This window comes from Elephas maximus, chromosome 7 (assembly GCF_024166365.1).
Source record: "Elephas maximus indicus isolate mEleMax1 chromosome 7, mEleMax1 primary haplotype, whole genome shotgun sequence".
Taxonomy (NCBI): domain Eukaryota; kingdom Metazoa; phylum Chordata; class Mammalia; order Proboscidea; family Elephantidae; genus Elephas; species Elephas maximus.
The window spans coordinates 75,178,826-75,206,227 of NC_064825.1; the positions used below are offsets into that span (position 1 = coordinate 75,178,826).

General features: G+C 45.1%; 1 protein-coding gene across 10 annotated transcripts in view; it reads left to right on the plus strand.

Moving 5' to 3' along the window:
* NAV2 (neuron navigator 2) overlaps positions 1-27,402 on the plus strand; it is a 451,696-nt gene that overhangs the window by 180,311 nt on the left and 243,983 nt on the right. For 8 of the 10 annotated variants that reach the window (XM_049890692.1, XM_049890693.1, XM_049890694.1 and 5 more), the window contains exons 4-5: positions 6,470-6,542; positions 18,792-19,068. In XM_049890692.1, coding sequence (XP_049746649.1) covers positions 6,470-6,542; positions 18,792-19,068 — 350 coding nt within the window. Of the gene's footprint in view, positions 1-6,469; positions 6,543-18,791; positions 19,069-23,784; positions 24,199-27,402 lie in introns of those variants that run through there. The other 2 variants (XM_049890700.1, XM_049890701.1) reach the window with 2 other exon arrangements.

Consider the following 27,402-nt stretch of genomic DNA (forward strand, 5'->3'; position numbering starts at 1 on the left):
TTGGTTCTTGGAATGCGGTATGCGTCATCCTGTTTTAGAAGCTTTCAAGCCTTCAGTTCTCTAGGCTTGGTATGATCTCTTCCCCATTCAGGGAACGTAGTTTACTCCTAAGATCTCAGCTGGAATGTTTTCCCCTACATTCCTTCAGTCAACAAATAATTTTTTTAGTACCTTCTATGTACTACGTGGAGCTCTGATGGCAAAGTGGTTAAGCATTCGACTGCTAACCAAAATGTCAACAGTTCAAGTCCACTGGCCACTCCTTGGAAACCCTATGAGGCAGTTCCCTTCCATCCTATAGGGTCACTATGAGTCAGAATCAACTCGACGGCAACAGGTTTGGTTTTTGGTACATACTACACACTAATCCAGGTGCTCAGGAATACACCAGTGAGCAAAACGAACAAAAGCCTTGTCTCTGTGGACCTGTGTGCTCCCTCTTAAGAGCTAGCTTGCTGGTGGCCCTCCTGTGCTGAATCAGGACTTGTAGTATGTGCCTCCTTAGCACTGTCTTCTCTTTTGTAGTAACCATGGCAGCTTGTAGTCACACACTTTGTTGTTGTTGTTAGCTGCTGTGGTAGCAGCCCCTGACTCATGGCAACGCCATGCACAAGGGAATGAAATGCCGCCTAGTCCTGCGCCATCCTCCTGGTTGGTTGTGGATCTGACTGTTGTGATCCATAGGCTGATTTTTGGAAGTAGACAACCAGGCCTTTTTTCCTAGTGCATCTTAGTCTGCTAGCTCCACCGAAACTTGTTCAGCGTCACAGCAACACGCAAGCCTCCCCTGGCAGACGGGTGGTGGCTGTGCATGAGACGTATTGGCTGAAAATGGAACTTGGATCCCTCGCATGGAAAGCAAGAATTCTATCAGTAACCCACCAATGCGTCTAGTCACGTGCTTACTAGGGCATTATTCATTTAATGCCAGTCCCCCTACCTTAGACTGTAGGCTCCACAAGGGCACGGGTTGTGTTTATTTGTTTACCACTCTATACCCAGCACCAGCACCTTACCCGACGCCCCGTAGGTGCTCAGTAAATGTGAGGGAAGGAATAATCATTATTTTTGTTGGCAAGTAGCAGTATCAGATGTGCGAGTTGCCCCATACTTCTAGAAGGAAGTTGTTTGAGGTGATGTATGAGTTTCAGGAAGATGCTATGCTGTGCTTTTAAAGTCACAAAAACTTTAAAGTTCTCACTTAAGCATGTCTGGGGCCTAGGCCCCCCATTGCCTAGGCTTTAGACATTTCGTGATTAAAAAAAAAGTCCCTGCAGTGAGATGGACTTTGAAGAGCAGACTTGGAGGTGACCTGATGCAAGCACTGGGACTGAGCAAGAGTCCTGGCCTTGAGGTGTCAAGGCGCTGCCTCCAGGAAACTTTTCTGGGCCTGGGCTTGCAGTGCAAGACTTTAGAGCAAGGAGGCACCTATGGCCACACTTGACTTAATGCATCACTGTTTGCCTGCCCTCCCAGTTTCCTCCTCCTATGATGAAGATTTCCAAGGGTCCTACTGAGAAACCTGTCCTAAGAATGCTTATCGCTCCACTTACTTGCTGTGCCGGGAACACCACCTTCTCTGGGCTGCAGTAGTGCCCATAGAGGAGGTCTTCGTTTGCATTCATCATTTTCATGCACTTTGCATGCAGCTACACTGGTATTTGGAGAAAAATGCTGCCATGACAGCTGCCACAACAGATGGTATTTGATTAGTCCCTAAGCTACCGAGGAGTCATACAGCAGTGCTTCTGAGGTTTGTGTATTTTATGGTATCGTGAAGCCCAGTACAGCCTCAATCATGATTGAAATGTGAAGTTTGCCATTTGTGCTCCTCTCCCCTCCCCTTCCTCTTTCCAGTTGTTGGGCATTTGTTTTGCTTTTTCTCAGGAAAGCTCTTTTGTTGTCTGTCAGTCGTGGGTGGAGATGAACTCCTGGATATGGGGAGTGGAGGCTGCAATATACAGAGCCTGCGGAAGTTACCCTGAAAGTTGAAAGTTCAGAGACTGTTGAGAAACCCATCAACTCTGGGATGGAGAATCCGACTGAGACTGGGAGAAGGGCTTCCTCACAGCCTCTCTTGGATATTCATGGGCTGCACAGGGTTAAGGCCATGTTTGGCCTCGAACAAAGGGAAGCCTGGAGAAGTGCATCCTGGTCTTTTTCGGGCCCTTTTGGCCCCCCTACTTCATCCAGCACCCTTCTCCTCTTCTGTGCTCCCCACCTTCACCCACATCCCAGCTGATGCTGCAGACCCAGCAACTTGATCCCAGACCTGTTGGATGCATTTCTATGGCAACAGCTATAATAGCCTCCTCACCCAATACCGCTCCCGCCCCCTTTCAGCAATGCTGGAATGTCAGGCTTTGCACAAATTTTTCAGCTAATTTTGGAAAGTAGTTTATATTGGCAGCCACGTGTTAATGAACAGCTTTGGTCATATTTACATACTTTGCTGGTTAAGCATCTTTTCCATCTCTCTGCTTCCCAACTTTATCGGGATCCTCATCCCATGCTGTGTGTCTGGATCGCACATGCCCTGAGAGCCCCAAGAGCCTCCTTACTGGACAGCCTCATGCTGTCATTAGTACTGGGTGGGACCTGCCACTGGAGCTGTTTCCCTCGTGGAATGTGGGGGGAGTTTGCAATTTCAGCAGTACATGTGGGTGGGTTGCTTACCTGTACAGTATTTGGAGAAAAACCTGGAGGTGAATTTTAATCAGAAGAGAGCCTGGATCAAAGAAACAGTCTCCCCCTCTGATCTCATTCCAAATAAAGCGGGAGGTTGGAATCCACATCTGACCCCACTCTGCTTCCCCGCCTCGCTCTCTTCCTGAGGTGCAAATGAAAAGAGTGTGGGTCTCAGCCTCCTTGTCAGGAGTGATTTTTAACCTTAATGGAACGCTATTAAAGAGTGGATTTAAGACCTAAGGAATGCTTTTTGAACTCCTTCTGTGAGCAGAGACTTCATAGTGAAAGGGAAAGATTCAAGGTGCTTGATGGGCTTCTAGGTAGGCCTTTAGATGATGACCCAAGTTCTGATGTTTCGTTTTCACGTTTTCTTGGAATGCAGTGAGGCCATCTGGATGTTGCTGTCCATATTTCATCTCCTCTTTAGGAGAAGTTGCCCTTGGTACCCTTTGGCCCCCTCTGTTTACCTAATGCTTCCCCTGTTCATATGCTCTCATTCTCCCCAAAGTGAACAGGAACGGGGTGGGGGGTGCTGGACCCCAAACAGGAGGATTGTGGAAATGTGAGCTCCTGCGACAGGGAGAGGAGACTCCTGGGTTCCAGCCCCAGCTCTGCCATTGACCTGTGTAATCTCAGTCAAGAATCTGACCTCCTTACCACACTTTCTCCATCAAGCAACACTTGCCAAAACCAACACCACATTAAAACAATTGTGCACAGTGCCTGGCACAGAGCAGGCAGTCTCACAACTATGTTGATTGAATAAATGATGAAAAGAGTCATATTCTCAAGATTTTTTAATCTCTATGGTATTGGCATTTAATTCTTTGCCATGAGCAGCTGTCCTGTGCACTGTAGGATGTTTAGCAGCATCCCTGGCCGTGACTCGCTGGATATCATTAACAATTCTTCCCTCCTCCCAGGGTGGTGACAACCCAAAATGTTGCCAGATGTTGTCAAATGACCCCAGGGAAGGGGGGGGGCAAAATTTCCCCCTCCCTCCACATACAGGTAGAGAGATACTGGTCATAATTATGAAATTCTATGGAAGAATGATAGGACTTTTTAAAAAATTAACAACAGAAGGAGGAAGTATTCTGAGTGACCTGTGATTACTACTCTCTGTCATAGAATTTAACGCTAAGAGAAAGCAGCGGATGGCTGAATTTGAAAGGCATCAAGGCTAGTCTTGCAAGCAGACTGTAATCTGTATCTTAAACGATGCTATGTGCGTTGAATGTTGCATACATGGTACAAGGAAACGTACTTTATGCTTCTTAAAAGGGAAGTAAAATAAAAATGCAGCATTATAACAGAGCAGCACTTTTCTTGAATATGTTGGTGGGTATCTTATTTTTAGTGTAACACTGATGCACTGTCCCTGAAAAAAAATAATTAACCTACAAATTTTAGCCTACCTATGTGACACTTCTAAGAGTAAATATCAAGTATATATCATTTTTCCTTTTGCATTAGCAGATACAGGGATGGTCAGCTTTTCTTTATCTTTTTCTTATTTTCCATGGGGACATAATTGCTGAAGTGGAACTTATCGGCCATGTGCAAGATTTATTAAAGAAGTACCAGTTGCCGTCAAACCGGTTCTGACACGTCGTGACCCCGTGTGTGTCAAGTAGGATTGTGTTCAATAGGATTTTCAGTGGCTGATTTTTTGGAAGCAGACCACCAGGCCTTTCTTTCGAGGTGCCTCTGGGTGGACTTAAGTCTCCAACCTTTCGGTTAACAGCTAAGCTCTTTAACTATTTGCACCACCCAGGGATAGGTTATAGTACAAAACAGGAAGTAGAAGAAGAATTTTATAACTTTATCTGAGTTAAATTATCAGTGCCTCTTTGAGGCGGAGAGGAGCTGCAAATTCTTTTAGTATAGTACTGCTGTGCACAACAGTAGAAATAAGGATTGATAGAACATTTTCTCCAAAACAGGATTTCACAATACAGTGAAGTAACATTTAGAGATGTAATTTTTATTATGCTTTCAAGTGAAAGCTGCTTGCTCCAAAACACCTTCTGCGAAGACTCCCAACCATTCTCTTTTTTCCGTTTCCTTCCCTCCGAGAGGGTGGTACCTGGTTGCCACTCTTAGTCATCCTGGAGCTGTACAGAAGGGAAGGGGAGATTAAAAGCAATCTCAGTTTTTCTTGCTCTGTATGATGTTTAGCTGCATAAGGAAAATCATAAGGAATGATTTTCTGCCACGTGGTCAGCATAACCCATAGCATCAGCATTTATTTAGTTTACAGGAAATTACATTCTGCTCCTTTTCCTAGAGATGAGAAAATAAATGTCTTCTTGATGAGGACCCTTGAAGGTGGGCTGAAGATTGGGAAGGAGATGGGAGCCTGTGCTAAAAATACAGGGATGGACCAATTCCAATTCAGTGTTGAGTGAATTCTTATAAAATGGGTACACTTTTATTCAGATATCCACATTCAGATGTGGAGGCTAGGTTATAGAAGGAAAAGTGCTGGGTATTGGTGGGAGGGTGTATGGGAGCTTCAGGAAGACTGCCTTGGAGCCAGACAATACTCAGATTTAACCATGGCAACTAGATGCATGGTAACCCGATGTGTGTCAGAGTAGAACTGTACTCCTAGGGCTTTCAGTGACTAATTTTTCGGAAGTAGATCACCAGGCCTTTCTTCCGAGGTTCCTCTGGGTGGACTCAAACTACCAACCTTTCTGTTAGCAGCTGAGCACGTGAACTGTTGGCAGTGCTCTTAAAATGTAGAGGCTTCGCTCCCTGGGTTTATGAAGGAGCATCAGGAAATTGCTTGGAGATGGGGAGGATAGTCACATATACAATCATTTATGAGTTTAAAATAAACTCCATGGATTAAATATTGGTTTGAATTCATAAAAACTTTGCACCTGGGAAGTCATGTGGGGTGGAGTGGTTGTGGAGGGGCTTGGGATCTCTATTATGAACTGCAAATTGTATGAAGTTCAAAGATCCCTAGGCCAAGTCAAAAGCAATTTTGTTCACTAATGGTCACCATTGACATGATCTAGCCAGAACATTTTCCTTGAAACCAAAAAACAATTAGCCCTGACAACTGAAGTCAGATCAGAGCTTTGGGACTGACCCAAATGCTCTTTCCTAAGGACTGGACACTGGCTTGCCCTTAGCCGTGGCATCAGCAGTGGCAAAACCAGGGAGGTTTCCAGACTCTGGCTGGTGGGTCCTTCTTGCCAAAGTGTACAAAGGATAGAAGAGGTCGAAAAGGTCTCAGGCCTTTCTGGTCATCTGCAATGTCTGCCATCCTGAGAATTTTGTGAGTACACACTGCCCAGATTCCTGCTGAAACTCCCTTTCGCTGTTTTCACATTTGACTGCCTGCCTCTGGAAATGTTATGCCAGCTGCGGATAGCTGGGTGGGTCCCCTAACCTCGTCTCCACCTCCACTGCCCTGGCAGCTGCTTGAGTTTTCAGAATTGCACTGGTGACCGTGATCAACATGAGAATTCCAATTCCAACCTGTCTGGTTATTTTTGGTGGCTGTGAGCAATGCAGGCCCTTGACTTTTGGAGCCATGTGGCTGGGACATTGGGTAACTTTTTCCTGTGCAAGAACAGACAAAGAAGAGTCCTGGCCTGCACCCGTCCATCAGGTGTTTTGATGTTCAGTTTTTCCTGGTTGCGAACGTTAACCAAAACACAACTAACCCTCTCTCTGACGTAGTTCTTTGTCACTAGTAGGAGATGGCACTGGAAGACAGTGAACATTTATTGAGTGTGTATTGTTGTTTTCTTTCCCCTAGATTGAAAACATAGATGCCTGCTTGAATTTCCTGGCAGCAAAGGGAATAAACATCCAGGGGCTGTCTGCAGAAGGTGAGTCAGACCGCTTGTCACTGAACTGCCTTTTCATTATTAGAAATGCCCACCTGTTATTTATTGAGGACATCAATACAGTTAAGGCAAAGGATGCTGGTGGCTTCTTCCGGGTTTGTTTTCCCTTCAGATAGCTCAATGCTTGTTTAGACTTGAGGACGACTTTTTTTTTTTTTTTTTAACGTGTTGAAAATATGCATAACAAAACATACTCTAGAAGATGCCAACTTTTTACAATCCAAAAAAATCTCCAAGGAGGATTACCCAATAAACAAGGAACTCACGGGCCAGCTTGTGCTTACTTACTAACCTGTAGTACGCAGTTTCACCACATCTTTAATGATGAGCCCATGTGAAATTGTACACTATAGATTAGTAAGTAGACACCACTAAGCCCGTGCGTACCTTGCTTAGTGGTCCATCTGCCGCCGTCTCCAAGGTTGCAGATTCAACCTTGGCACTGTGTAAGCCGGAGCTGCTTTGCTCTGACCAGGGCTTGGCTAAACAACGCTGACTTGATTCACCTATTTGGCAGTTCAGTTGATTATTAAGTTAGGTCTTATCTGAGGGAGAGAGAACACTTAGCCCCAGAACATATTTAGACTGTATGGCTCCCGGGAAAATTAATACCTAGTCCTATCTCTTTCCTCTATTAGAAGCAGCAGCACTTTTCCTTACTCTTAAAGGAGAGAAAACCAAAAAAAAAAAAACAAACCAAACTCAGTGCCGTCGAGTCGATTCCAACTCATAGCGACCCTATAGGACAGAGTAGAACTGCCCCATAGAGTTTCCAAGGAGCGCCTGGCGGATTCAAACTGCTGACCCTTTGGTTAGCAGCTGTAGTACTTAACCACTATGCCACCAGGGTTTCTTTGAAAGAGAGAGTACTGGATTTATTAGTGAGATGCTACATTTTTTCATCCTGATTGGTTTTTAATTAACTCTGATTTGTTGGTTAATTAGCACATTAGCATTGACTAATGACTTGCTGTTAAATTACGTGTTGGTCTGGAGATGACTGGTCCAAATTCTCAGCCTCCTCAGGCAAAATTTAGTCTTGGAAACCTCCGCTCTCTCCTGTTTGTAAATACAAGCAGCTGCCAGCTAGAAGCTCTATAGGCCCCAGCATCCTTCCAAACCCATTAGTTTGCACCTGCCTTCAGTTTTCCCAGGACAGGTAAAGCAGTTTCGGTTTCAGATGATACTACCTTTCTCTAGCAAGGTTGCTTTCTGAAAAGATACATGTTAGCATGGACTCCAGTGGCCAGGGTGGGAAGGAGGGGAGCAGTGAGGAAGGAAGCAGCCAGATGGAGTAGGTTAGTTTGCAAATATTGAAGACTCCATTGGTGCCTGGTCCTTACCTCTGCTGTGTCCTGGAAGCTTGGTTTTCCTTTGCTCTTCCTGTGTTGGGGGTGGGGGCATAAAGGGTCACTGTTGGTGCCTTGTGGGTGTGTCATGTCTTAGAGTGGGGCTGTTGGACGCCCCTGAGTAGGAACTCCAATGTGCTCGTCCTGTCCAAAGTCAGGCAGGCATCATGCCGCTTCTAGGGGACTCAGAAGCAGCTGGAAGGTGGTCAGCCCTAACCCCAGCTCCTAGAGGGATATCCTAGAAGTCCTCTGCTCTGGAGTGTGGGCCCTCATCGTGGGGATGAGATCTGGGCTGACTGTGTGGAATATGCGTTGCTGGGGAAGGAGTCAGTGTTGGTGGTGTTACCATGGTAAGTAAACAAAAGCTCGTTGCTGTTGAGTTGATTCTGACTCATAGCGAGCCTACAGGACAGAATAGAACTGCCCTATCCCCATAGGGTTTCCAAGGCTGTAATCTTTACAGAAGCAGACTGCCACACCTTTCTCCCGTGGAGCAGCTGGTGGGTTCAAACTGCCAGTGTTATGGTTAGCAACTGAGAGCTTAACCACTGTATCACCAGAGATCTCTGGGTAGGTCCCCAAACACACTGCCATCGAGTCACTTCCAGCTATAGCGATCCCATAGGGTTTCCGAAGCTGTAAATCTCTACGGAAGCAGACTGCCACATCTTTCTCCCAAGGAGCCACTGGTGGTTTCCAACCACCATCCTTTTGTTTAGCATTTGATCACTTTAACCACCACACCACCAGGGCTCCATTATATAGGGAGATGCAAGTTGCCTTTCTGAGAAACTCATGATTTCCTCCTTGGAGAGCTTTAGTGCTGGCTAGTGAGTGGCGGGAATGTCCTCCTCCTAGTTTCTTGGTGTGATTGCACCCCAGCGACAGACCTGTGTCCCCAAGCAGAGCACCTGCTGGGACTTTTACCATGTTTTGCTCAGCATCAAGGGCTCTGCAGTAACACAAGCTCTGCAGGCCAACTTCATTCATCCCATGTGGCCTGGAAATGGCACCTGACCATTCTGCCACCTACCCATTGTCCTGCGTTCTACCTTATTTGTTCCCTTATTCTCCTGTACCCTGAGGCATAGACAATCTATTCAGTGGATATGTGTCAAAAGAGCAAGTACCTACTGTGTTTTTAAGAACTTTATTTGCATCAGCTCCAGTTCTTACAACTGAAGTTGGAGTTTATGATAGCCTCAGTTTACAGGTGAGGAGACTTTGGCTTAAAGAGATTTTGAGCGACATCCCCAAAGCATGAGGCTAGTGAGTGGCAGAGCCAGGATTTGAACCAGGGTTTGACTTTAGATCTCATGTTCTTTGTACTCTACCATGGTGTCTTTTGGGATAGCAGATAAATAAAATCCAGACATGCCATGTACAGAGGAAAGAATCAGAAAAGATTTAGAACTCTTTGCTACCTGGAACATGTACATCACGCTACATCTCAGAAGATGCTGTGCAGTCTGTGGAGGCAAAGAGGCACTCTGCCCACCACCCCTTTCAGATGTTGGGGTATGACCCTTGTAAGTCTCTGAGCATAGAAGAGCATACAATGCATTGGGACATAACCGTGAAATAGTTTTATGGTATTTCAGTTGCTGCCCCCAACTGTGCTGTGTTGAACCCCCTTCTTTCCTGCTAGGTAGTAGCTCATGTAATGATATATTGGCCAGGATCCATAACTTTTCAGTCACATTCAGTTATTAGAACCATTTTATGTCAATATTTATGACTTAGTCTTGTTCATTTTTAAACTTTAATCTCAAGGTCTATTCAAAGCTCTTTTCCCCCATGCCCTCCAATGCAAGTGGCTTTAGGAGCTTGGAGGGGAATGAGGGCATGGTGGCTTGACTTCCTTTCCCTTTCCCTTCCCCTTCCCTCTTTCCTGTGCCTGAGCCTCCAAGATTGGGGCCACATGGAGGAGGTAAGAGTTCCACTGGTGGTGAAGTTGCAGTCCACCTCTTGAATAGATATAACGTGGGGGTCTCAACATGACCTGCCCATCAGGACCTCCCTCCCATGCTGCTCCCAGGGCATAGGTAGTCTTTGTGAGATTTGCCCAGCTCTTCCAGCTCACCCCCAGCTGGTAGCATTCATATCCCATCCTCCTGAAACAGACTCCCCTTTGTCTCCACACTAAGGTGGCTCTGGTCGGACTGTAGCCCTCAGTCTTGTCCTCCTTCCATTATCTCCCATAGGAACCAACAAGAATGTGTAGGCTCTGTATTCTACTTGAGATAGGTGGAACAGACCTGTCACCTGGCAGTCCTCCCTGGACAGCCTGCCTCCAGTTCTTTTTCTCCCAGTCAGATGGCCAAGAAGCAGATTGGCCAAGTCTCTGCTTAGCAGATGTCCAACTGGGGAGTAGAATGCCAGGCTCTCCTTCCTGCCAGCACCCCCACTTTTGAGTAATTCTCTTAGAGCCTCCACTGCCTTGACTTCAAGGAGGACAAGGACCCCACCTTCTTGCTCCTTAGTCAAAGGGTCATTCAACACCACCTATCCAAAACACAAACAAACCAATGACCTTCCCACATCTAGATCTTCTTATATTGATATTTTGGGAAGTGAGAGTGATGATGATGGTGGTGGTTTGTAAAACTGATTCTGAACTGGTGCCGCTCGGTAAATCCTATAGGAAGGTGATTACCCCCAACTTTTAGCAGCTCCTTGAACTTGTAAAGTGGAGGTAGTTAGAGCTTTTTATCCTCAAGTTGGGTTTTACTCACAATTTCAGGGTTACAGGAAGTATCTCACTTGACCTGTTGAGTTACATTATAGGACTAGAAAACATTTATTGAGAACCCACAGGTTTCACTCACTGACCTAAGTGCAGTACACATTTATATCTTATTTAATCTCCTCTGCAATCTTATGAGATCAATATTACTATTATCCCCATTGTACAGATAAGGAAACCAAGGTCCAAAGAGACTGATATATATGGAAAAAGGGAGGACTGTAGTGTCCTAGTGGTGCAGTGGTTAAAGTGCCTGACTGCCACCCAAAAGGCCAGTGGTTCAAACCCACCAGCTGCTCTGCGAGAAAAAGATGAGAAAAAGATGTGAAAGTCTGCTTCCGTAAAGATTTATAGCCTAGGAAACCCTGTGGGGTGGTTCTCTGTTTTATAGGGTCACTATGAGTTTTTTTTTTTTTTTTTAATGAGTCGGAATTGACTTGATGCCAACAGGTTTGGTTTTGGCATAAGGTCAGGCAGGGGCTAAGCTACCATGTCTGCTAATTCAAAGGCTGGTTCTTTCTACTGTGTCTCACTGCCCATGCTTCTAACCACCTGCATAACTAATAGAAAAGCCTTACGGTGTTTTAAAAAGTAATGTAGTTTTAATGCTTTTTGTTTTCCTTTTGAAGATGATTGAGTGCCCTGAGGCTCCTCCTCTGATGAAAAAAACATCGGCGGTTGGAAAGCCCCGTAGATATATCTCCACCCTTTCCCGGTGACTAAAGCTGGCTTTGTAACACAGGAGTGTGTGTGCACCTGTCCTTGAAGCATTTCAAGAGCTCGGGCCCTGCCTCAACTTGCCACAGAGAGCCTTTGTTGCAGGGCACAGATGGCAGACGCCTCCGGGCAGAGGCTGGAGGCCCGGGTGAGCCCTGCAGAGGTGCTGTTGGTGTACAGCGCTCTGCCTGGACTAGGCCTTCTGTCCCCTCAGCGTTCTGGAGGTTGGACTTATTTGCTCTTGGAGACTTGCCAGAATCCTTTGAGCTGAGCCTTACCCCGTCCTGGAGTGATTTTCAGGATCTCCCCCAACCCTCCCAGATGCGTAATTCCATCTATCTCAACCGTCTGTAAACCTGTCCTGGTGGGAAAGGATCACCTTTATCTCTGGGGTTTTGAAAACGCCTGGAGTTTGTGCTACCTGGCCCTGAGCCCACCCTCCTGCAGTGGAGAAGTAGGAGTCAGGGGATAAGGCATATTCTGGTTAGTTCAGCAAACATTTGCCAGAAGTGCCAGGCACAGTGCTAAGCACTAGGATACATAGATCATCAAGATAACCATAGACAACTAGCCTTGTTGTTAGCTGCTGTCAACTTGGTCCCAACTTGACCCCATGTACAACATGATTGGACCATTATGATTCATAGGGTTTTCACTGGCAGATTTTTCAGGACTAGATCTCCAGGCCTTTCTTCCTAATCTGACTTAGTCTGGACGCTCTACTGATACCTGTTCAACATCATAGTAATACGCAAGCCTCCTCTGACGGATAGGCGGTGGCTGTATTGAGGTGCATTGGCCAGGAGTTAAACCTCGGTCTCCCATAAGGAAGGCAAGAATTCTACTACTGAACCACACTGCCCCCATAAACATCTAGCCTAAATTCCAATTAATAAGAGCTGTGCCGGTGGTATGTACAGGATCCCGTGGTGACCAAAGAAAGGCAGTGATCACTCTGCCTGGGGCAGTCAGGAAGCCTTCCCAGAGGTGGCGATATTTCCCCTGGGTTTTATAAGATGAATAGGTCCTCTCTAGAAAGAAAAGAAAGGTGAAAGGAAATCCAGACAGAAGATGGAGCATAGGTAAATCTGATGGGGGCAAAGGATTAGCTCTTTATCAACCTTGTAGATTGGAGAGGCAGAGGCAGGAAGAGCCTTCCAGGTGCCTCTTTTAAGGAGTGTATGCTTTTCAAGTGAAATCATTCCTCTGCTTGATTAGCCCAGATCTGCATTTGCCTCCCTGATGACCAGAAATCTAGATGCGGCACTTGCTCCTCCCTTCATCTGTGGACCTGCAGGGTCAGAGCAGCAAGTGGAGCATTTCCTCCACCCACAGCACCTAAAACAGGTTGGCAGTGAGTGGGACCATTTCAGTCTCTCGTGAGGAGGAGTCCTGTGGGCTGTGCTCTCACTCCTGCTTTCACGTTCTGTGTAGACTCACTGGCAGGCTTGGTGAGCAGCACACAGGAGGGCTGCTGGAGCGGGGTGGAAAGTTGTGTGGTGAATGCATCTTATGGAGACAGCCCATCTGGAGGAATAATGCCACAGACTCCACAATCCCAAATCAGCTAGGCAAGCCTTATACAACCCTGGCCTGAGGGAACTGAATAGGCGTTTCGAACTCTGCGGTCTGAGGCAGCCCTGTCTTTGGCTTCCAACCCCTTCTTTCCTACAAAGCAGGTTTCTTTGTATTAGGTTAGGCCAGCGCTTGTGCCTTTGTAAACCAGGCATGGGGTTTCTCTCAAATAATGTTGAAAGAAAATAACTCGCCTACCTAGCTTACCCTTCATGCCCGATGTTACCTATAGCACCTCTGCAGACTACTACTAGCCAATGGGAACAAAGAGATCAGCCAGAACCCAAAGAAATTAAGAGTCAAGGTAATACTGAATTCCAGTGGAAATTGAAATATGACCTATACAGTTTGTTCTTCAGTTTACATAGGGAAGCCACAAGAAGAGAAAGGAGAACAGGGTTCCGTTGGTTGTTTAGCAACTAGCTAGCTGGTGTTTCCTTGGCTGAGTTACTTCTCCTCCCTAGGTCTACATTTTTCTCCCTTTCTAGAAATTAAGAGGGCGAGGTTAGTTGATCAAACACAGAATGACGTTCCTTTTCCAACACCTTGGGAAGTATCTTGGAAACATTTTTGTGGCTGATGGATTTTGTTTTTAGACTGCCTGTGGAGCCGCCTTACCAGGCCTCATGGAACAGAGACAAATACCACTAGGGAAATATGAAAGAACACAGTTCTAGCTATTTTTGGATACTGTCTGTTATAGACCACCCATGGCATAAACTATGTGGCTTCCAACCCCAACCAGAGCATCCACCACTCTTGAATGTTTTTGTCCTTCAAGAAAAGCAATCCAAATGCCCATCAGCTGGTGAATGGATAAATGAAATGTGGTATATCCATGTAATGGGACACTACTCAGCAGTGTAAAGGAACCAGCTATTGATACCTGCCCTGACATGAATGAACCTCAGAAACATTATGCTAAGTGAAGGAAGCCAGGTGTAAAAGAGTACATGTTGCATGATTCTGTTTATATGAAATGCCCCCCAAAAAGACAAATGTGTAGAAATAGCAGATTAATAGTTGTCTGGGAGTGGGACTGAGGATTGAGGGCAAATAGGCATGAGGAGGAAACCCTGGTGGCATAGTGGTTAAGTGCTAGGGCTGCTCACCAAAAGGTCGGCGGTTTGAATCCACCAGGTGCTCCTTGGAAACTCGATGGGACAGTTCTGCCTTGTCCTATAGGGTCGCTATGAGTTGGTATCAACTTGACAACAGCGGATTTTTTTTTTTTTTTTAAGGCGTGAAGAATCTTTTTGGGGTGATGGAAATGTTCTAAAACTAGATTATAGGGATAGTTGTAAAAGTCTATAAATTGACTGAAAAATCATTGAATTGGACACAAAATGGGTGAATTTTGTGGGTGGAAGTTATGCTTCAATAAAGCTGCTTTTTGAAAGCCCTGGTGGCGTAGTGGTTAAGAGGTATGTATGGCTGCTAACCAAAAGGTTGGCAGTTCGAATCCATGAGGTGCTCCTTGGAAACCTTATGGGGCAGTTCTATTCTGTCCTATAGGGTCGCTATGAGTTGGAATCAACTTGACAGCAATGGGTTTGGGGTGTTTTTTTTTAAGCTGTTTTTTAAAAAAGAAAGAAGTTCACCATTGAGTTTTCTCTAATATAAGATCGTCATAGACACCAACGACTATGGAACAGAGGGCATATAGTAGGGAGGAGAACAGATAGCTTCTTAGACTTCCTTTGGGCAAAGAGCTCTGTCTTGAATTCCGAGGAGGCTACATGTAGAGCGACCTTATTTTCTGAACCAAAAAGGGAAGTGTAGACACAGGTGTAGTGTAAGTGCTTTGTACTCATTTTCTCATTTAATCCTTTTTTTTTTTTTTTGGTAATTAATAATCAATGTAATATTTTTGCTTTTATTGTGGTAAAAATACATATAACACAACATTTACCAATTCAATGTTTTTTGCGTGTACAATTCAATACCTGATTACATTCCCCACATTATGCAATCATCACCAGTATCCGTTGCCAAATTTTCCATCACCATTAGAGATACTCGGTACTTCCTAAACAAGGGCTCCCCTTTTCTCCTCCCTCCTGTCTCTGGTTGTCATTGTTGTTGTTGTTAGGTGCCACGGAGTCGTTCTTGACTCATAACAACCCCACGTGACAGAGTAGAACCGCCCCATAGGGTTTTCTTGACTGTAATCTTTATGGAAACAGATTGTCAGGTCTTTTCTTCTGTGGAGCCACTGGGTGGGTTTGAATTGACAACCTTTTAGTTCACAGCCAAGTGCCACCAGGGCCTTTGCGCCACCAGGGCTCCTTCTTGCCCCTGGTAACCACTAGGCAACTTTGGCTTCTGTACATTTGCTTAGTCTAGATATTTCATATGAGTGGGATCATACAATATTTGTCTTTCTTGTGACTGATTTACTTCACTTAGCATGATCAGTGTTTTCAAGGTTCATCTACATTGTAGCATGAATTTGTTTTCTCACTTAACTTTCATAATAACTTGTGGGAAAGGTGTCACAGGGCCTATTCCCATTTTAAAGGAGAAGGAAATTAAGGTTCAGTGAGGTTGAATCTTGAGAAAACGCAGTCTATAAATGATAGACTCTAGAGATTCAAACCCAGGTCTTTCAGGCCCTAAAGATTAATGATCGTTAGAATAACAACTGTTGCCTCCCCCCAAAAGTATATTTACGGGAGCACTGTGCTCTTTACAGATAAAAAGATGTTTTAGTGAACAATGGAACAAACTAATGAACAATAAATGATGTAACAACCACAGAAGGTAGAGAATATTGGAAAGCTGGTGCCAAGGAGGGACTTCCTCAGAGCCAAGATGGGTGCTTGTCTGCACTTGGTTTGGTCTGGTGATGGTGGGGGCTGACATGGACAACCCCTGTACCCCCGGATATGCTGAACTGTTAGTTCCTCCCCTCTTTGTTTTTCTTGTGTGGTTTAAAAAAATGTATCATGGAATGTTTGACACACCAAAAGAATAAAGAATACTTACATGCTGACCAGCTAGCTTAATAAATAAAACATTATCTGGTATGCTTTTAAATTCAGCACACATGATATTTGTACAAGTAAGCCAAGTTACACAGTGTTAGGAGACCATGCTTTGATCCGGAAAAACCTCAATTCAGATCTCAGCTCCAGTGTTTATTCCTTGATTTTGTCCCTAACTCTGTTTATAAGCAGAGACTGTGCTTCCTGGTTTGTCCACATCAGGCCCTGTTGCCCCTGTTGGCCTGGTGTTATTAAGAGCCTTTCTTTCACTCTCAAAAGTGTCATGGTTTGTACAATATATTATAAGGACATTTTAGTTAAAACCAAAGAACCCTGGTGGCACAGTGGTTAAGTGCTCAGCTGCTAACCGAAAGGTCAGTGGTTTGAACCCACCAGCCGCTCTGTGGGAGAAAGATGTGGCAATCTGCTCCCGTAAAGATTACAGCCTTGGAAACCCTCTGGGGCAGTTCTACTCTGCCCTATAGGGTTGCTATGAGTAGGAATTCAACTCAAGGGCAATTAGTTTTGGGGGGGCGTTAGTTAATACCAGAGTCCCTGGGTGGTACAAACAGTAAATGCACTTGGCTGCTAACCAAAAGGTTGGCAGCTCAAGCCTACCCAGAGGCACCTTGGAAGAAAGGCCTGGTAATCTACTTCTGAAAATCACCCACTGAAAACCCTACAGAGCATAGTTCTGTCACACGTGGAGTCTCCATCAGTTGGAATCAACCTCCCCAGCAAGTGGTTTTATTTAACACCATTGTTTTTAAAGCATTGAAGCTGGACCTGTATGGGAATCTCATTCAGGATCTGGTACTGTAGGCTTCGTATAACAACCCAGACAAATGCAGGATGGCATTGTTGATAGTGTGCTTTCTCATTGATCTGCATATCAACCTTGTGTGATGGGGCAGGTGCTGTCCTTGTTGCCAGAGAGAGTAGGTGACTTGCTTGGGATTACACAGCTAGTAAACAAAGAGTACAGATTGGAACTCATGGCATAAGTTTCCCAAATGCTGTCCTTCTGTCAATTTTGTGGCAGCATCAGAACCTGTTAGCTCCTGAAGTTGGGAGTGAAGGCTGCATTGTTGTTTCTCCAGAGCCTGGAGAAAGGGAAGCTCGGATAGGAAGTAACTCAGGCTGGCCTAATCAGCAGATCACATCAGGGTGAAGGCATTGGTAGGCTGCCATTCCTCCTTCCTTTGCAGGATTGCGGCTGGTTTCTGAAAGGATGCATTCATACCTTCTGCCCCTTTACTTGTCCTTGGAGGAAACTCATTCCTTTGTCAATAGCCTCTTCCCCACCCCGGGGCTAACCTGGAGGTGGGCATTACCCACCAGCAAGGCTTTCCGTACCCACCCTGCCAACAAAACATTTAAAGCTTTCTTATAAGGGCAGCGGTGGTTTAGTGGAAGAATCTCCCCTTCCATGCAGGAGACTCAGATTCAATTCTTGGCCAGTGCACCTCAAGTGCAACCAACACCCATTTATCAGCGGAGACTTGAATGTTGCTATGATGCTGAACAGGTTTCAGTGGAGCTTCCAGACCGAGACAGACTAGGCAGACTAGCTGGCAATCTACTTCTAAAAGTCAGACAATGAAAACCCTATGGATCACAACAGTCCAGTACCCAACAGATCATGAAGATGACACAGGACCAGACGCCATTTTGTTCTGTTGTCATGGGATCGCCATGAGTCAGGGACCAACTCGATGGCAGCTAACAACAACCACCTTGCTTCTTTTCCCTTGCCAGTTCACAACAAGCAATCCAGCAGCAGAGCAAGGGGTGTAAGCAAAGCACAGCGAGCTGAGTGTGTTCCCCTCATCAAGGTTCCTTGTCCATCCGTCGAGCTGGGTGGCCCTAGTACTTCACCCTCAGGGCCAGTTTGGACCCTGTCTCTCAGCATCTGGTGTTAAAAGAGCTGTATTTTAAAGGAATGGATGGCCCCAAGGAGAACAACCCTTGCCATCCAGAGCCTCTGCCTGTGAATAAATATTTTATTCCTTCTCTGCAACTTTTTATGCATGCCTGGAGGCAAATGCATTTTAACATCTGAAAGACTATCTGGAATCATTGTGTTGTTAGGTGCCTTGGAGTCCTTCCCACTCATAGCTACCCCATGTACAACGAAACACTGCCTGGTCCTGCGCCATCCTCACAATTGTTGCTATGTTTGCACCCATTGTTTGGAATGGAAATGTTCTCATCCCTGCACAGTTATAATCTCTTTTAATATAATATAAAAGAGATGGTTTGTGTGACTACTTTATGGAAGCAAGTCTTTATAGGCTATCCCCACCTCTACCCCAAATTTATGTTATTCATTCAATGGACAAGAGAAACAGTCTTGTATTTGAGAGAAGGGTGATTGCATAAAGCAGAGAAGGGTTTTGGAGTGGGATGGCAGCCACTTGGCACACTCAGGGTGGCTTGAAGCTTAGAACAAGGACCTTGGCAGAGCAGGGTAAAGACCGGCAAGCCTCCCCAGCACCACCCCCCCCCAGCAGTGGGGAGGGCCCTCGTCCCTGGATCAGTTGCTTTGCCTGTAGAACAAGCAGTCTTGCTCAGGGACTCTTGCGTTTTCAGCTATGTCCTTACTGAAAATTTCTCCTGGCATTTGCCAAACATCCAATTTCAACTTGTCTCACGTATCCACTGTAATGCCGGTGGGGAGAATCGGCTAATTTCTTTGTGCTTTCGGCCTGGTTTTAACTGACTGTGATACCAGTTAAGTGTTCAGGAGATCTGTCCATCCTAGAGGAGTTAAACTTGTGGGAGGGCTGAAGCAGTGCATTGATCGGGAGGCAGAAAGGGCTCCCTTTCTGACAATGGTCTTTTCATTGTCTTCCAGAAATCAGGAATGGAAATCTCAAGGCCATCCTAGGCCTCTTCTTTAGCCTCTCCCGGTACAAGCAACAGCAGCAGCAGCCCCAGAAGCAACACCTCTCCTCGCCGCTGCCGCCCGCCGGGGCCCAGCTGGCTGGCGCCCCCTCCCAGGGCCAGGCTGGCACGCCTCAGCAACAGGTGCCAGCCACTCCCCAAGCCCTGTGCCAGCTGCACCAGCCGCACCAGCCGCACCAGCCTGCACCTCATCAGCAGTCAAAGGCACAAGCGGAAATGCAGTCCAGGTGGGGGCTCCTTGCCAGTCTACTGCTGTGGGTGTTCAGGCACCCTCCTTTACACCAGCCAGAGTCTAGCCCAGACAGAATGTGTTGTTCATCGAGCTTTTCAATGCTGAGAGCGACTGGTAGTTCCTGGGGAATTAGCATGACCTTGAAATGGATACAATGAGGCCACCTTCTGTGCCTGGCGGAGATGTGTATTTTTATAGGTCAGAAATGCCAGCAGCCAGAACTAATTAGCTGCTCCTACCCATAACTCTGGCCTATTACACACATGCTCATATGCAATAACCCCTTGCCCTTGAGTTGATTCGGACTCATAGGGACCCTATAGGACAGGGTAGAACTGCCCCATAGTGTTTCCAAGGCTGTAAATTTTTATAGAAGCAGACTGTCACATCTTTTCTCTCAGGAAGTGCCTGGTGGGTTCAAACCACTGACCTTCTGGTTCGCAGCTGAGGGTTTAACCACTGCACCACCAGGACTCCTTCCAATGCAATACCAAAAAAACCAAACCCAGTGCTGTCGAGTCAATTCCAACTCCTAGCGACCCTATAGGACAGAGTAGAACTGCCTCATAGAGTTTCCAAGGAGCACCTGGAGGATTCGAACTGCTGACCCTTGGGTTAGCAGCCGTAGCACTTAACCACTATGCCACCATGGTTTCCCCTATGCAATAAAAAAAAAAAAAAAAATGCAATAAGCAGCCCCTAAAATAGACTTCAGAACCCTTTTGCTTGTTTTGTTCAGTGTTACACATGAGAGTCATTTTACTAAGGCAAAAGTTTGACTCCAGCTAATGCCTCTGTTTTGCCAAAGAGAAGTATAAAGGGCACTGAAGAAAGGTGGCAAATGGTTTTTAGCAGAGAAGGAGGCAGTCAGCTTCCCTGGGAGGGGCAGTGTCCCTGATGAGGGATATAGGTGGGTACCAATAAACATGACTGGGTTTTGTGGACCTTAGAGAGCAGGTCGAGGTGTCACTGAAGTTCGCACAGCACACGTCTGGTCCTCCACTTTGCAGGATCAGGTTCTAGATTGTGTTGACGGTCCCAGAAGGACTGATGCTTGCCCCGCAGGCTCACCATTGAATAATGTACAAGCAGAATGCTGCATAGTCATTGTCTACTTTGTTACAGTGGGAGTCATTGCATTCCCAAACAACTCTGCTTTATCAAAAGATCACCTTGGAAGATATTTGTTTTAATGGCAGGAAAAAAACAGGAGGTGGGGGATTAGGAACTAGGGTATTTGACTTATGATAATGTTCTGCAGAAAAGTTTATAATTGTTTTTTTCTAAGCCATGAACTTTTAGCTATAAAGCCTAAACATCACTGCTCAAATTGGTTGCTTGATTTCATCTACTGTTTGCTAAAGAAGAAGGGCCTCTCCCTTCCAGTCACCCAAAGCACCGGCGTTAATTAGCACAGGGCTTTCCACACACCTTGATACCCTTTATTGTCCACTGTGGTGTTGGGCAAAGCACAGAGCTGCTCAAACAAAGCAGCTGCCTGATAGATGGCTACAGTTTTTTCCCATGAGCAGTGCTGTTCCTCAATTGTGATGCTGTTAAAACCAGCAGTGATGGGTGTAATGTAAGTCAGGCCCCCTAATTAATTATCTAATTATTTCCAGTTCACATTATGGAAATTTGTGCGATGGGAGAAGTGCCTGGACTAGCAATGAGGAATACACAGCCAAGCAGCCAGGCACTGCACTCTTTCCCTCTTTCACAGCCTGCTTGCAAGTTCTTTCCTGATCAGATCCTGGTCAGGTCCTGGGGCACCTAGGTCATTGGAATGATCAAGACATCATTTCCCAGACTGCGTTCTGCAGAGTGCTTATTCCCTGGAGTTATATTGCAGGGGAAGGGTTCTGTAGGGGGAAAAAAATGGAAAATAATCTGGGTTAAGTTGTTAGTACTGTTATTGTAGGTCTGCTGGAAGTCTTTAGTCTGCTAATGTCCATTCATTTATTTGGTTAATATTTGAATGCCTTGTATGTGCCAAGCAGTGTCCTAGACACACGGGGGTCCTAGGACAAGGTATCTGCAGTCTACAGTCTATTAGAAGAGGCAGAAAAACAAGCAAATAAACGGGGACTAAAATATTAGCTACTGATGGATATTGTAATAGGATGATGGGAATCAGAGGGACTCAGTCACTCTTTAGGTTGAGTTGATGGGAAGGTTTCTTTGAGCAGATGACACTGAAGTGGAGGTACGAATGAATGACAAGGAGCTGGCTGTGCAAAGATCAGGTATAGAATATATCAGGTAAAGGGAACAGCTGGTGTAAAGGCCCTGTTGTAGGAGTAAGCTCAGCATGATAGAGGAACAGAAAAAAGGCTAGTGTGGCTGGAGCGCAGTGGGTGAGGGGAGGGGAAAGTGACAAGGGAGACTGGAAGCAAAGATGGCTGTCACCATTTACATGGAAGACTGTGACTGGTGGTACTTGGAGTCGTGCAGTGCGGTAGCTCTGAGGCCATGTCCAAGTGGTGGGTGAAGAGTTTGGATTTCATTCTAAAGGTGACAGGAAGCCATTGGAGGGTCTTAAGCAGAAGAGAGACTAGTTTTGATTTACAGTTTTAAAACATCACTTTTAGTCCTCTTTGGAGAATGGCTTGTGGAGAGCAAGAATGGAAGGATGGCTTTTACGGTCATTTAGAAGATGACAGTGGCCAGGATCAAGGTGGTAGGAGCAGGTATGGAGATCAACCAATTCAGGATGTATTTTGGAGGTTGAGTCAACAGGACATGATTGACTATCTGAAGTGAGGGAAAAAGAGGAATCACAGATACAGCCTAGATTTCTGGCTTGAACAGTTGGGCAAGTACTGGTATTATTTCTTGAAATGAGGAGGCCTGGGAGAAGAACAGGTATGTATTGTGAATACGCAGAAAGGGGCATAGAAAGCATCTTGGCCACAGAACTCTTCTATTTGATGGAGCATTTTGCAGGATAGGGTTCTAAAGAACATGCTTTGAGAAACATTGGGCTTGTGTCCACTGAGCTCTGCTAGCCTGAGGCATCCATTTCCATGGTAGGTATTTGTTTGCTTAAAAGAACCAGATGTTCCAGTCAGGGTGCCAATCTCCCAGTAAGAAAAAAATACCCTACTACTAATAAATGCTTCACCTAAAGAAGAGCCAAACTGACGTAAGCCAGGTTTTTGCAGTCATTTACTCCACCAGCTACAGAGTGTATCCTGCCATCATGGCCCCCTGACCCTGCCATGTGATGACATAGACGGGGCTTTGGAGTTGCTGTATGTCCTCACTCTCCGCTTTATCTCGCCCAGGTTCAGTTACTTTGGCAGATGGTTGTTTTCATCCATCATATAACCGATACTTTCTAATTTTACTTGCAGAGGACAATCTTGTTCTCAAGATCTAGAGATATGATACACTAGCACTGACACTCTGGCTATAAATTTAAGTGTAGTAAAATTGCATCACTGGCTCAGTTCCATTCTATCTGTAATCCAAAATTCCGTCTCTGATGACCAAAGCCCCAAGAGTAATGGTTTGAACCCTCAATTGTCAATGTCAAATGTTGACACCACCCCAAAATGCGAGGTATATTTTGGTCCTCTGTTAGAACTCTGTCCTACGCGTAAACATGCCTAAAAGCCATTTTGAAACTATGGAGGTTCAGTGCCTTTTGGGGTAGCAAATACTAGTACATGACAACTTTTCTCTTTTTTTTATTTGTGGTAAAAATATGTATAACAAAACATTTGCCATTCAACATTTTTTACATGCATAATTCAGTGACATTGATTATGTTCATCATAGTGTACAACTGTCACCGCTATCCATTTCCAGATTATTCCACCACCATTAACAGAAACTCAGTGCCCCCTAAGCAATGGCTGTCCCTTACCCCCTCCCTCCTGCTCTTGGTAAAAAACAAGTAAACTCATTGCCATTGAGTTAGTTCCAACTCATGGTGGCCCCCATGTGTCACAGAGTAGAAATGAGCTTCATAGATAAAACTTGCCAACTTTTCCATAAAGGTCATGAATAAAGGAAATGTGGAAATTATCAAAGGAAACCTGAGACCATGGCATGAGGAATCAGAGCAACTGTGATTCCTCCGTGACCGCCTTTTAGCACTTCACTTAGCTCTTCCCATAATTTACGTGGTGGTCAACAAATTGATCCACATTTCACCTCATGAAATCCCTTACCGTTCTAGAGTCCAGGAGAGAGCGGAGTCTCCAAGGCTTGCATCCCTCTCCTTCTGTGTCTACCTTATACATTATTCGTATTCAGCTGTTTAGGAAAAATCCAGAACATTGACTCATTTCTCTTTCCATTCTCTTCTGTCACTTCCTTTGCTTCCTAAGACTAGTGAAACCAAGATTGTATTTCTCATCTCTGATCCTTTTATAAACATGGTACAGAAAATACGGATGCAAGAAAGAAATATTTCTACTCTTCGTAAGGGAATAAATGAGCCTAACTTTTTTTTCTTTTTACGTAAGGTCTAATCAAGATTCTTCAGATGTGCAAATTTATGATCCAAAGCCCAGAATTTAGCAAGGTTCATCCAGGTTTCTGTACCACTGAGAGCAAAAATCTCCAAGAGCAGTGAAACTTGCAAACAAGTTATGGTACATTCAAGATATTTATCTGAAAAGCACCCTGGTAGAACAAGCGTGTGAAGTGGAAGCATCTGAATACTTTAAAAAAAAAAAAAAAAATTTTTTTTTTTGAAAGGTACAAAGTAAATTTACTTGTCAGAGACCCCCTGGCTTCAGGGTCTTTTTGTGGGAAAAAGACCTCATAATGTGTGGAAGCAGAAATGATATTTGGTGCTTAGAAAAACAAAAAAGAAAGAAAACCAGAAAAGTTCTTGGATAATCTTCATAGCAATTTCTTCACATTGGAAATTTATCCAGTCAGAAAAGTTAGACCTAGAAAGAATATTGTGTATGTTGGAAAAAATGGGCAGAGGAGAAAAATCCAGGCCCATTCCCATTGTCATGAGACTCTATTTATTCGTGTCTAACATATCTTCTCTCCTCACTCAGCTCTTCCACTTTTTTTCTTTCCTGTCATGCAGTGCATCTTCCAAGGATTCATCTCAAAGCAAAATCATCCGCTTCACTCTCGGTCAGAAAAAGATCTCTAGGTTAGATTTTCTTTGTGTTCTGCAAAGCATGGTTTAAACCCCACCCGCTATATCCTCTGCTCTGGATAAGTTTCCTTTTGTTTCCTCTCCCCATTTCATGTTTGCAGTTCGAGAAAACCAAACATGCTTTGGCAAATGATGCAGTGTTGGGCAGAAAACTAGATTTGTGTGTGTGTGTCAGAGTCTGAGAGTGACGTGTGCACAATGGTGCTACATTTCATTTCTTTTGGTTTCACTGCTTTCTCACCAGTTTCTTCTGATTTAGGACGAGGTGAGTTTCCAGGTGGTTTTTGTAGTGATTTTATGATGGGCTTGCTCCCTGCTCTGTCCTGGCCCTTCCCCACCCTCACCTGCATCTCATTTATGTGTGTGGTGCTTTTTGTTTGTTTGTTAAAATTACTAATGTGCAGTTGGTTTTCTCTTGAGTTATAAGGACCTGAAGCATGAGTCCAATTGGCCGTTGGAGGTAAAACGGCGAGGTAGCCATGTCTCATTTTTGTATCTGGATGCTCTTGTGTACTGTGGAAAGATCACCTCAGTTTCCTGAAAAATAATAGTCTTGCTCACTAACTAGTTCTCTTGGCTCAGAGTTTAGCCTGTCTGCTTCGTCCTATGAGGGTTCATTCCAGAGTATGGGTGATGGCAGTTACATCCTTATATCTACTGTTATTTTAAAGGTATCGACAGCTAACATTTTTCAAATGCACCAATTTGAATGCATTATTTCATCCTCCTATCAGTCTTCATTAGGTAAGTCACATTATGATGTCCATTTTACAGATGAGGAAACTAAGATTTAGAAGTTAGGTAACTTACCCAAAGTCACACAGAAGGTAGAAAAGCCGGGATTTGAACCCAGGGAGCCTAACCCCAATCCCTCGCTTTAACCAGTGTGCTTAACTCCCTGCCCTCTCTTCCCTTGGATTCTGAAATTTATGTAGTTGTAGAGACTGCTTTTTAAAATCCCATGTTTCAACCATTGCTCACAGCCTTTTTCTATACATTGTCCTTACAGCATCCTCACAGAAACTGATACTGGGGCAGAATCACCTCTTATTAGGACTAGTATTTATTTTTCATCAACCTCTCATTTAAAGCTAAAGGGCAACCCACACTTCATTTCTATCTCTGTTCATGTAACAAATACATACTGACCATCCGCTTGCTGCCTCACTCTGTGAGGCTCTGGGTGCCTTTCCTAAAAAGCTTACACATGAGGAGACTCAGCTCAGGACTTAGCTGGCAGTGGAGAAGCCAGAGGACAGTGTGCTTCTCTGTGGAATAAGTTAGCGTGTTACGCAGACACGGTTCAGGGGGACAGGAGGGAACTTAACATTTGTCATTCCTGATAGCCATGCCAGAGAGTGACTGCTCTCCCTGACGTAATACAAAAAAACAGTTGTTTGCTGTTGAGTCGACTCTGACTCATGGTGACCCCATGTGTGTCAGAGTAGAGCTGTGCTCCATAGAGTTTCCAGTGACTGATGGACTGAAACCTCCCACTTTTCTGTTAGCAGCTAAGCATGTTAACCGTTGTACCACTGAGATCATACAGAGGCCTAAGTCAGAACAGATACCCGCTGCCCTGGCAGACTGGTTGGTTCCCAGTTCATATGAAAAAAAAAAAAAGTACCATGCAAATGTACATACATAGGAAAGGAAAGGGGAGGGGTAAGCTTGGAGGAAACCTGAAATCCAGTGTTTGTTCCCACGGTGTGTTCAGCCCTGGACGATAAAGAACACAGGAGCTGGTTGGGAAAATCCCTAATTGGAAGCACATGTACCTCCCATGAATAATTCGTTATCAGTCCCAGATGATGGAAGGAGGCCGCCTGATTGGGAGGTGATGGGAAGAGAAGAAGAGATGAAAGGTGAGGGCGTGTCTCCTCCCCGAGGCTGTGCTGGTCACAGGCTTCCAAGCTGACCACACACCGTCCCTTCATGATCGTATCCCTCACCTGGAGTTTCTTTTGATGCATTTTGTTTCTGCTGAGGCCAATTAAAGGATGCTCTTTGTTTCTTTATTTGCTTAATCCTCCTCCTTGCCTTCCCTGTATCCTCACCTTCCCACTCCCAGAAGCATGATCCTGATAAAAAATTTTAGCTGATCAGGCACTGCTAAGTCACCAGTAGGGCCTGGTTGCAAAAAGAAACAGCCCTACCCTTCTTGGCTGAGTAAGACACCTCTCTCACAGGGCTTCAAACCGGTTCATTCCGGTTTAGACCCCTGCTGAGAATTTTCAGTTATGCTGAATCAGAGTCTGTAGTTTAACAAGGTCCCCAGGTGATTCTCATAAAAATCTCCTAAGAATGAAAATTCTCAGTAGGGGCTCAAACCAGAATGAACTGATTCAAAGCCCTGGTCTCCCGGAGTCCTGGAAATAGATTACTTGTTAAAGTGCAAACACTGGTTGAGGAGCTCTGAGCCACACACCATGATGGGCACCAGGGATATTGAGCACAGTGGGAAGCCTCATCCAGGTTCAGAATGGATTGGGTGGATATGTGTGTGTATGTGGGGGGTGGGGGTGTTATGAACGAAAGTGGTACAGGGATGAGGAATTTCCATGAATTTCTGCTTTTGACTGCTATTATCTCTGCCCCTGGCATTCTTGATCGAGTTCCAAGTATTTAGGCTCATTCTACCCGAGGGAGGCAAAGAAGCATAGTGCCTAAGAGTCAGTCCTAAGTGAAAGCCTGTCTTCACCATTATCTTAGGCAAATTGTTTCATCTCTGTGAGCCTGGGTTTCCTTATTGGTAAAATGAAGTGGTACTTTCTCGATCACAGTGTTGTAAGGTTTCAAGCTATTTCCAGTCCTTTAGCACAGTATCCAGCAATAATCCATGTACCATAAGTAGTAGATATGGAAATGTTAGTGGTAAGGCAACCAGACCACCTCTAGCAAGTCCCACAGAATTGATTTCTGCACAACCATCTTGGGGAAAGGAATCATTGGAGCTAGTAGTTCATTCCTTTCTGCCCAGCTGCTGAAAAGCAGATGTCACAGAAACAAGAGATTTAGCGTTTCATCATCTTGTCTGGTATAAAACATCTCCAATTAGGACCCTTCCCCGCCACCCCCTTCCACCCCGCCGAGTGCCTAAGCATGTGCACGCAAGCTGCCTTCCTTCCTGGGATGGGTCGTCCTCTACTCCCAGCCTTTGAAGTGGCTTTAGGGGAAAGCACAGCTTTCCCTTCACCA